The sequence below is a fragment of the Orycteropus afer genome, unplaced genomic scaffold, assembly GCF_000298275.1.
Source record: "Orycteropus afer afer isolate SDZICR_OR568_19922 unplaced genomic scaffold, OryAfe1.0 scaffold00026, whole genome shotgun sequence".
Lineage (NCBI taxonomy): Eukaryota > Metazoa > Chordata > Mammalia > Tubulidentata > Orycteropodidae > Orycteropus > Orycteropus afer.
Genome location: NW_006921613.1, coordinates 18,336,130 through 18,346,553, shown reverse-complemented (window position 1 = coordinate 18,346,553; position 10,424 = coordinate 18,336,130). Strand labels below are relative to the sequence as shown.

General features: G+C 41.1%; 1 protein-coding gene across 1 annotated transcript in view; it reads left to right on the top strand.

Moving 5' to 3' along the window:
• Positions 1 to 1,576: 1,576 nt before the first annotated feature.
• STARD9 (StAR related lipid transfer domain containing 9) overlaps positions 1,577 to 10,424 on the top strand; it is a 177,241-nt gene continuing 168,393 nt past the window's right edge. Inside the window, exons 1-3 of the mRNA XM_007935325.1 lie at positions 1,577 to 1,587; positions 3,441 to 3,510; positions 5,212 to 5,328. Coding sequence (XP_007933516.1) covers positions 1,577 to 1,587; positions 3,441 to 3,510; positions 5,212 to 5,328 — 198 coding nt within the window. The remainder of the gene's footprint in view (positions 1,588 to 3,440; positions 3,511 to 5,211; positions 5,329 to 10,424) is intronic.

The following is a 10,424-nucleotide window of genomic DNA, read 5'->3' as shown; positions in this document are numbered from 1 at the left end:
GTGTCACATTTTTCTGCAAAAAGGTCCCAGATGAATCCTCATCAAAGACATGCTTTTTTAAAAAATTAGATAATAGATTTGAAAAAGTTTTGCATTTTTTAAAAAGTTTTCTACATTTTCCAAATTTACTGTAATCATCGTATCGCTTTCATAGTGGGTGGAGGGATAGTAAAACCAATTTTAAAACAGAAGGAAGAAAAATATTCTCTTATAAATTGGTAACACCAAAAATGAAATGTTTTCTTTAGGAGGAAGGGGGCTTAGTTATAGCCTCTGGTGGAATCATTATGATCCTGGGGGATTGATCCTGTGCTGCCTTAAGTATTGTCTAGCATGAAATGCACAGCAAAGGGCATTGGGACATTGAGGGACTTTAAGTAACAGAAATGTCATTATCTAGGAAACGGAAATTTTTGATCTAGGACTTTATCCCAGACACACTGACAAGTTAAAAAATAATCTCGAATCTAAAAGTCCCTGAATCGCTCCCTCTAGGACATCCTGGGACATCCTCAAGGTGACATCCTGGGAAGTATGAGGAAGTAAAAATGAGATTAAAGATATTTTCTCAGCTTCCAGGATGGGAATAATTTAATGGATAAATTTCATGGAGTGAAGGAAGTGCAAATGGATTTCTCATTTGTTAACATTTTGGTCTTGAATATTTTAGATGAAGCTCTTTATGTTATAAAAGTTTTGTGTCAAGAATAGGCTATAGTGGGAAAACAGAAGGGCAGCATTTGCATAGGGAGATAGTGGGGGGGGGGGAGGGCAGGAATACATAGGAAAAAAGGACGCAGGAAAGAGGTAACTACAGGGAGGAAGTGGAAAGAGAGCTATCACATTGTAGGGAATTGCAGTCAATGTCATGAAACAGTGTGTATGAACTGCCATATGGAAAATGGATTAGCTCTGTAAACTTTCACCCAAATCACAATAAACATTAAAAAAAAAAAAAAGAATAGGCTATATACCATTCAATTTGAGCTTCAGATATCTTGGTCACCTGGATTATGCTCCTTAAGATGTCTGTTTTATGTTTTTGTTTGGTGCCATACAGTCAATTCCTACTCATAGCGACTCCATGTGACAGAGTAGAACTGCCCCAGGGTTCATTGGTTGTAATCTTTATGGAAGCATGTTGCCATGTCTTTCTCCTACAGAGCTGCTGGGTGGGTGTGAACTGCCAGTCTTTAGGTTAGCAACCGAGTGCTTAACCAGTGTGCCACCAGAACCCCTTATGGTCAATTTAGAGTTTGGTTAATTATTAGCAGTGTTACTGAATGACTGTAACATAGAAATATTCTTAAGGATCTTGACTTTTGTTCTGGCTTAGGAAGATAAAAGGAAATAATTTGGAAAATACATTCTCAGGATCTCAGTAGAGAGGACTTTGACACCTTTTTTAAATCACTACCAGTGATCATAATACAAGAGAAAACGAGGGATGTTCAACAGAACAAAAGAAGGGATAATCAAACTATGGTCCATACACACGATGGAATACTGTGCAATCCTAAAGAATAATGTAGAATTGGCAAAACACTGCATAATATGGATGAACTTGGAAGACATTATGGCATTATGGTGAGGGAAAAAAGTGGGTCATAGAAGGACAAATATTGTGTTAGTCCATTATTGTAAAAAGTCAAAGAAATTTTATATATGGAAGGAAATTTTCTTTGTTGGTTACTAGGCGTGGGATGGGAGGGAAGGAAACACTGCTAGAGAGGTAGAGACAAGTACTGATTTGAGTGAAGAGAAGGGCAATGTACCAAATGTGAGTGATCAACACGGTGGCATTGAGAAGACAGGGGCATGGGTGGTACAGACAACAAAGATGAACCCTTTTGCACATACAGTACTGCTTTGTCAGTAAAGGCAAACATTGATCTATGGGTGGATAGATGGGTGGACAGGTTGAACTGTTAGGTATGTCTATGCTGGGGACAGTGTGCCCATTACCATGTATAGGGTTGACAGACAATGTTTGTACAACTGTATTTTTATGTTCTGTAAGAATTCCCAAGTATATAGTAGAGCTGACAAGGGACAAGGTTGTAGTCACTTCTTGGCCACAGCCAGCTACCCAGAGGGAGCAAATAGTTGGACCTGTGTGCTTAGGACTAAAGTTGCAGGGGACATCAAGCTCAATTGACTTAACATACTACACAAAAACATTGTTCCACATCCTACTTTGGTGAGTAGCGACTGGGATTTTAAAAGCTTGCAAGTAGCCATCTACATGCAACCATGGATCTCTCCTCATCCAGAGCAAAGAAGAATGAAGAAAGCCAAAGACGCATGTAAACAATTAGTTCAAGGGACTGGTACACCATGCGATCCTCAGCCTATATGACTATGAGGCCAGAAGAACTAGATGGTGCCCAGCTACACTGTCAACCTCAACCACTCAGAGGGGGATCTCTGTAGGAGATCCTGGATAGAGAGGGAGAACAATGTGGACCAAAACTCAAACCATTTGGAAAAAAAAAAAAAGGCAGGGGGATGAGGTTTGCTGGTCTGATAGAGCCTGATGGAACCACTGAGACTATGGTCCCTAGCTGCCCTTCAGGTCTTGAATTGAACCCACTCCTATGGCTTCGAGCCAAACAAAAGACAAGCATATGAGCTGAACATTTACATTAGGTAGATACACTCCTTGGAGAGATCAATTATGGGAGAATAGAAGGGCTATGTATGCACAGGGAGACAGCTCAGGGGGCAGGAGTGCATGGGAGGGAAGGACACAGGGAAGAGGTAACTGTGGGGGAGGAGGAAGGAGAGGAGCTGTTGCATTGTGGGAAATTATAGTCAATGTAATGAGACAAAGTATATGTGAGCTGTATGAAAAGTGAATTTGCTCTGTAAACTTTCACCCAAATCACAATAAAAATTAAAAAAAAAAAGAAAGTGAGGGATGTTGTACCTGGCCAAGAATACTTGCTTGTGTTTCTGAGCCTGATTTCTAAGGTGTAGGTAAGAGCATAGGCTTTGGAGTCTGACAAACCTGGTTTTAAATCTTAGTTCGGCTACTACTTGCTCTGTGACCTTGGACATGTTCCATAATTTGTCTCAGTTTTAGTTTCCATCTGGGAAAACAGGGATTTGTTAGGAAGCTGTCTGGAGAGTATGTTGGATGGACTGCATGATAGAAAATACTATATGTGGTGTACTTAGAGTACTCAATAAATGGTGACTCTTAGCTATTGTAGAGCCAATTCTAATGATCCAGGGGAGCATCCCACCTAAGTGACTGTTTGATGTGATGCTCGTAGCTGTTTTGGGATACAAGACATTATAGTTATGGGGACAGCAGTAGGGGAGACATTTTATCCCACTAGCACTGGTCACTCCCACCCTTGGCTTCTCTTTTCTTGATTTAAAAAAGAAAAAAAAAAAAGTAATGTTTCTTATGTGGGTTTGGATCTTGTTTCTAGGGAGAACAAAGATGGAGCAAGAATTGTTGTGGAAGTTGATGGCAAAGTGGCAAAAATCAGGAATTTAAAGGTAAGTCTGAAATTGTTTTCCTTTTTCTTTTTAGCGAAGGCTTCTGGAATGAAGGTGTATATGTGAATGTGTTTAGAGTAAGAGTAGGTGGGGGAAGGAAGGGCATATAAGAGGAATTGTAGGAAGAGCTTGGACCAACCATAAACCAAACAGAAAAATAAAACAGAAAGAAGTGTACGGGATGTGGCTGCTGCCGCATAAGTTCTATCAAACAGAGTGCAGCTGTTTTGGAAACTGATCAGTGGCCGTTTTGAAAGCAAACAAACACATGGGAGCTATGGCTAGCTTCATGTGTAATGGGGGCGATCCATGTGTATATTTAACTGACCGTCACTTAGACCATTAGAGAGCAATTTATTTAGAGTATTATTAGGGATTTTAGTAAGCATCTGCCATATGGAAATGAGGTCCATGTCAGGGCCTTCAGATTCCAGAAGGGAGTTAGTCACTAGCCTAAGTCTTGTTACCATTTTTTTCACTGATAAAACTGAACTTTGAGTCATGATTTGACAAACATAGAGACCATCTTCCCCCTGCCCCTTTTAAGGCTCATTTCCTCCATCTCATTCCTCCTTCCCACAGGACATGGAAGGGATTCTAGTAGTATACTTTCTAGTCTTTGGGGAGTGGGGAGAGACCAAAATTGGCTATATGATTATAGTCAGCTTGCAGGTGGTACTCAACATTCCTGAGAGCTGAGGAAGCTGACTGGCAGGAGTGAAGGTTACCTGAACCCCAGTCCTCCCACCATGCCCACTCTTGTGTTGCTTCTGTGATATGATCTGTTTCCTTTTGTCAGTAGCTCACTGCTAAAAGAGACCTGCCAAACTTTCAACAGCAGCTTCCCAGGAACAAAGAAACCTTTTATTTGCCACCTCTTGTTTATATCTCTGTTGCCTAATCACTCCAGTTTCTTTGTTCTGGGAGCTATATTTTTGGTTCTTAAGAGTAAATCCTGGCCAAGATCAAATTCTCATCTGCCCCCTAAACATCTCCCTGGTTGCTTATTTCCCTGAAGTCAGTCATCCACAAAGAATCTCTTAGTCATTCTAATGGCCTCATTCTTCTATAGATTATGATGACTATTACCAGAGATGGTCTCTCCCTGCCGAGAGTTTAAATTTTAAAAAGTGAGAAAAGGCATTTCTGTGATTAATGCCATTTTTCTCCAATATCTGAAGGGCATTACAGTTCTAATCTCTGGCTCTGCCCTCATCTGCCTTGGGTAATTGGATTGGTCCTGGCTCTTCTGTCTAACCCATTTTCTAATTCACTTGGGATGGATAGCCCAGAGATCTCTGTGAAAACCATAGATTAATGGAGCCTGTCAAGCTCAGAGGCTGAACTATTCATGCACTCCTAGTATCCTCTGCAGAGAGGCTTGGGGAAGAAATGATAGCGATAAAAAAAAAAAAAACACGCCCAGAGAGGGAAAGGCTTTCTCTCCCAAGCTGCCCTGTGTCTCATAAGGTTGGTTCATATGTAGGCAGACCTAGAAGTAAACAGACAAGTTTAGTTCTCTGGGATTATATTTGACCTAATGAGATGGAGACAAAGGTTTCTTTTTTTTTTAGGTAGATATCATAAACACGGACATGACCAGTCGAGATCCCTCTAGCTACAGCAAAGAGAAATTAAGTACCTATGGCCAGATTCTGACAGTATAATAGAGATGACACTGGATCCTGTGTTTGGTTTTAGGCAGACAGTCGACCAGATGCCTTTGGGGACTCCCGGGAGAAGATTATGACATTTGGCTTTGATTACTGCTACTGGTCAGTCAACCCAGAGGACCCCCAGTATGCTTCTCAGGATGTGGTAATATCATTTGTCATTTTTCCTTCATTCTCCTCAGTTTTTCAGAGCAGTTACTAATGGTATTTCGGTCAGAAGCTGATGATGTTTTGGTCTGAGAAATGGTAGTAAGAGGTTATCAGTTCTAGAAAGAGCAAAGGAGATGGGAGAAGACTCCTTGCTCAGGGTATGGAAGTGGCTAGTGTCCATTTTGGCTTAGGCCTCAGCGTGACTTGGTGCGTATCAGTTTGGGTACTGTTCTGCTCCTGTGATGGGTGGATGGGCTTACTTTAAGTCAATACACACTTGGCTTTGTGTTGTATGTAGCAGAAGGGCTTGGGAATCCTAGAGGAAAGTATCTTCTTTGAGCCTTAGGGTGTGCTTATGCATCTAGGCCAAGTGCGAAAGGGTCAGACAGCTAGTCTTCCAGCCTGAAAGGTGTGTAGTAGATGAAGTCCATTCATCTGAGCCCTAAGGATCAAGAGGACTAGCCAAGGCTTTGCTGAAGCTGTTGGTTACCTTCCTGGGTCTGGGTATGAAGTATGGGCAACCTAGGCTCTGATAGTTCTTCTCTTTCTCACATTTCTAAGGCAGCAGGTCTGGCCAAGTGAGTCCTATAAACTCTCTGTTTCTGTGAAGAAGTGGCATTGTTTACTAGGTCACTGTCGAAAGTCATGTTTTCAGTTCCCATTATAGCCAAGAAAGTGACCCTTACCCTACCAGCTACCAGGGTACTCTCTGTAGATATCTGTCCCTAAAATTAGAAAAGTCATTTACTTGTCCATTGGTGGGTCAGTGTCATCATACTTGTATAGAAAATAGTTCTATAGGGTGTGTCCTTTGTAAGTGCAATTGGAAGTAACAATATTTTGGGGGGAACCCTGGACAGTCATTGCCCATCAATTTATATACCTTTGAATAAAAAGTCAAATTGTGTTTTTGCTAAGTATTTTAGTCTTTTGTGAAACTTTTTCTAATTATGACAAATAACCAATGTTATCAAGTCTGAACGACTTAGAAGGAGACAATACTGATTTTCTGTTGATACAGATTTCCGAAGATGATTGGATAGTTTTAAACCATTGAAATGTAATTCCGCCATTCTTCCCTTCTGAGGGGAACTTGTGGAAACAAGACCCTAGGTCCCTGTGGGACCTGTGTCTCTGTGGCCCCTTCTCCCATAATATGTGTACACAGCTTTCATGGTCATAATGTGCTTGCTGTGAATACAGTAGAATAGGGCAGTGTGGACTTTACCTGGCCTCTACAAAGTCCTCTTTGTCCTTTGAATATGAGGGGGCTGACAGGTCTAGGCTTGTCTTGGGACCCTTGGTTTTTATCTCAGTATTCAAGTGTGAAATATCTGGTTACTGATATTTGTAACTGTTCCACTGAGATCCTCCAAGAAGAACCAGGAAAGGAACTGACTCAGAGCAGATGGGACTCCTATAGCAGTCCACAGTTGTGAATATATTTGATGATAGAAGATGATATTCTTTTTATTAGGAAATAAGAACATTTTGATGGCTGTTTTAGTCCTCCTTGGCCATAGCCTAATCAGATGTGTTCTATACATAAGTAGAATTAAGTGTTTGTGTAATTTTTCATCGATCAATAATCTATGAGGTGTGTATGTTAAAATGAACATTAGGTATGAGTTTGGTGTAAGGCTCGTGTTTTACTTTTACATAGTTTAAATGTATAAAAATAATCTAGTGGAAGCTCAGAAAGTCATGGAGCAGAGTTCATAAGTATGATTCCTCTTTTTTCTGTTGCCTGGTTTAAAGTTAGTGGAAAGATCAGATGGGATCCAGACAGGAAGCCTGTGCAGAGAGATAAAACCAGTGTCTCCCGAGGTTTATTCCAGCTTAGTTATTAATTGTCTGAGGTCCTCGTTAGTCCTAAGGTTAAGCAGGACTTGAATGAGAAGGAAGGGAACCTCTGTCACAGACTACGGGAGAGGTGGAGGTCCCTGATTGTGGCAGGACCCATAGCCACATGATCTGATCAGAGAGCCTCTTTGTTTTATCACAGAAATTGGAGCTCGGGCTTAATCCTGATCACTGTGACTCTGAGACCACCAGAGGTAGAAGAGATAGCATGCCATAAATTCATAGGACTTGCAGTGGGAAAGAATTCAGATGTCATCTAGTTCATCCTCTCCCAAAGTGTAGAAATCCTTTCTATAGCATTTGTGACTACATATTTTAGGGAATTAGTTTTACTGATGTATAATTTATGTACAGTAAAATTTACCCGTTTAGTGTATAGTTTTATGAATTTTGACATACACATATAGTCACTTAACTAACACTATAATACATAAAAGTCTATCACCCCCAAACATTCCTTCATGCCCTTTTGTGATCATACTCCCCCCTACTGCCCTATAATTTTTACCTGTTCCAGAATGTCATTTAAATGGAATCTTCTTTCACTTAGCATAATGCATTTGAGATTTATCTAAACTGTTGTGTGATATATACCTTCTTTTGACCTTGATTCAGACTTGTTTAAATCATCTATCCTGAAAGGAATTTCATGGCTTTGGAGGTACTGATTCTAACTGCAAAGGGTGAAGGATCCAGTCTCCAGAGGACAGTGCCTCTTTCATTCCTGACACTCATCCTGGTGTGGAGGACAAACTGCTGTCACCCTCAGCAATGGCTTCAGAATATTCAAATAATCTTAGTGAAATTTTTTCCTTATTGCCTTGGGGGTTTTGAGCTGCATCATATAAAGCCATTTGTAGATAGGTGTTGACAAGAACATCATCTGTTTGATTTTGGTGCTACTTCATCATAATCTCTTAGAATGCTAGAGCTTAAAGGGACCTTAGCAGTCATCTAGGTAGGATTTCTGGATCTCAGCATTACTGACATTTTGGGCTGGATAGTTTTTTTGTTGTGAGTGGCTTTCCTGTGCACTGTAGGATGTTTAGCAGTGTCCTTGGCCTCTACCCACTAGATGCCATTTGTTGTTGTTATGTGCCATTGAGTCGGACCCGACTCATAGCGACCTCTCCTTGGGTTTCTGAGGTGGTATCAGTATGGAATTAGATTGTCCAACCTTCCTTCCGAGGAGTGGCTGGTGGATTTGAACTGTGAGCCTTCTAGTTAGCAGTCAAGTGCCTTAGGCACTACGCAACCAGATGCCAGTAGCAGCCTCCCTTTCATGTCCAGCAAAAATGTCTCTAGACGTTGCTAGCTGATCTAGGCTAACCTCTGCATGTTACAGATAAAGCCTGGTAACTATGGAGTTACACAGGTGGTGAATACCTAAGTGGTATTGGATCCTGTTTTCCTCATTGTGGTCTTTTTATTGCATCGCATGCTACCCACCTCTTTTTATATTTATTTTGTAGCCTTCAAAGATTGGTTCAAGATTAAAATTCCATAATTTTTCTGGTATGTCTCAGTCCTTAGTGATGACATACCTGAATAATAGACCAGGTGTTAATAGCCATGGTCCACTAGAGGACAAGTCAGCTACTACAAGTTCTTCTGATAGGTTCATTAAAATATCTGCAACAGCGGTGATAATAACAATAGTAGCTTTGTTATCAGCTATTGATAACCTGATACAATTATAAATAATGATCATCTCATTTGCTCATTGCCCAAAATGTAGTATTGTTAACTGCATTGAGTCATCCCCTGACTCATGGCAACACCATACATGATGAAATAAAATGTTGTGTGGTCCTGCACTCTCCCCATGATTAGTTGTGGATTGGACCATTGTGATCCATCAGATTTTCATGGCTCATTTTCAGAAGTAGATCGCCAGGCCTTTCTTCCTATTCTGTAGTGGTCTGGAAGCTCCACTGAAACCTACTCAACATCATAGCAACACATAAGCCTCCATTGATAGTCAGGTGATGACTATACATGAGGTACACTGGCCAGAAATCAAACCTAGGTCTTCTGCATGGAAGGTGAGAATCCTGCTACTGAAACACCGATGCCTCCAAATGTCTATTAGATCTGTATTACTCACCACATTATGTGCATAATGAAACCAAGGCACAGAAAGGTTACAAGACTTGCCCCCAGTCACTTAGCCAGTAAGTGGTAGGATAGGGATTCAAATTCAAGACTTCAACTCTAAGCTGTATAAAAAAACCAAAACCAAAGTCACTGCCCTTGAGTCGATTCCGACTCATAGTGACACCCATTAGATTTCCAAGGTTGTGAATCTTTATGAAAGCAGATTGCCTCATCTTTCTTCTGTGGAATGGCTGGTGGGTTTGAACCACTACCCTTTTGGTTAGCAGCCAAATGCCTTAACCACTGTACCACCAGAGCTTTTCCAAAAAGTTAAGGGGAAAACAACAAAACTCACTGTCATTGAGTTGATTCTGACCCATGGTGACCCCCATGAGGTTTCCAAGGTGGTAAGTCTTCAGGGAAGTAGATTGCCCCATCTTCCTTCCGTGAGCAGCTCGTGGGTTTGAATCACCGACCTTCTGGTTAGCAGTCAAATGCCTTAAGCACTGTGCCACCAGAGCTCCTTATTTAGGCTACTGGTGTTCTGTCTACATATGTAGAAGTGTCTACATGTTATATGATTTAATCCCTTCAACAACCTGAAGAGGTAGAGGATTTTGTTTCTCTTTTATAGTTGAGGAAATTTAGGCTTAGCGAGGTTACATGATCTGAAAGTCACACAATAAGAAGTGAGTTTTGGAACACAGGATCAGATGAATGCAGTTTATATTGTTCACTCTAATCTAGTGTAAAAAGAAGAAAATGGGAGGAGGAATAGTGGAAAAGGAAGAGGTGGAAAATGGGGATTGAGGAGAGAGAGTGAAGGGGAAAGAAAGAAACAACTACATACAGTGACTGGGGAGTGGTAGGATTATATCACCTGGTGATTATATCACCCATGACCCTGGTGTGTCATCTGCTTCCTATTCTTTTTTTTTTTCCTTTATATTTTTTTGTTGTAATTAAAGGGAGTTCTGGTAGCATAGTGGCTAAGACACTTGCCTGCTAACCAGACGGCTGGCGGTTCAATCCCACCAGCCGCTCCTCGGAAGGAAGGTTGGGCAATCCTACTTCCGTAGTGATACTGCCTCGGAAACCCAAGGAGGGGTCGCTATGAGTCGGATTTGACTC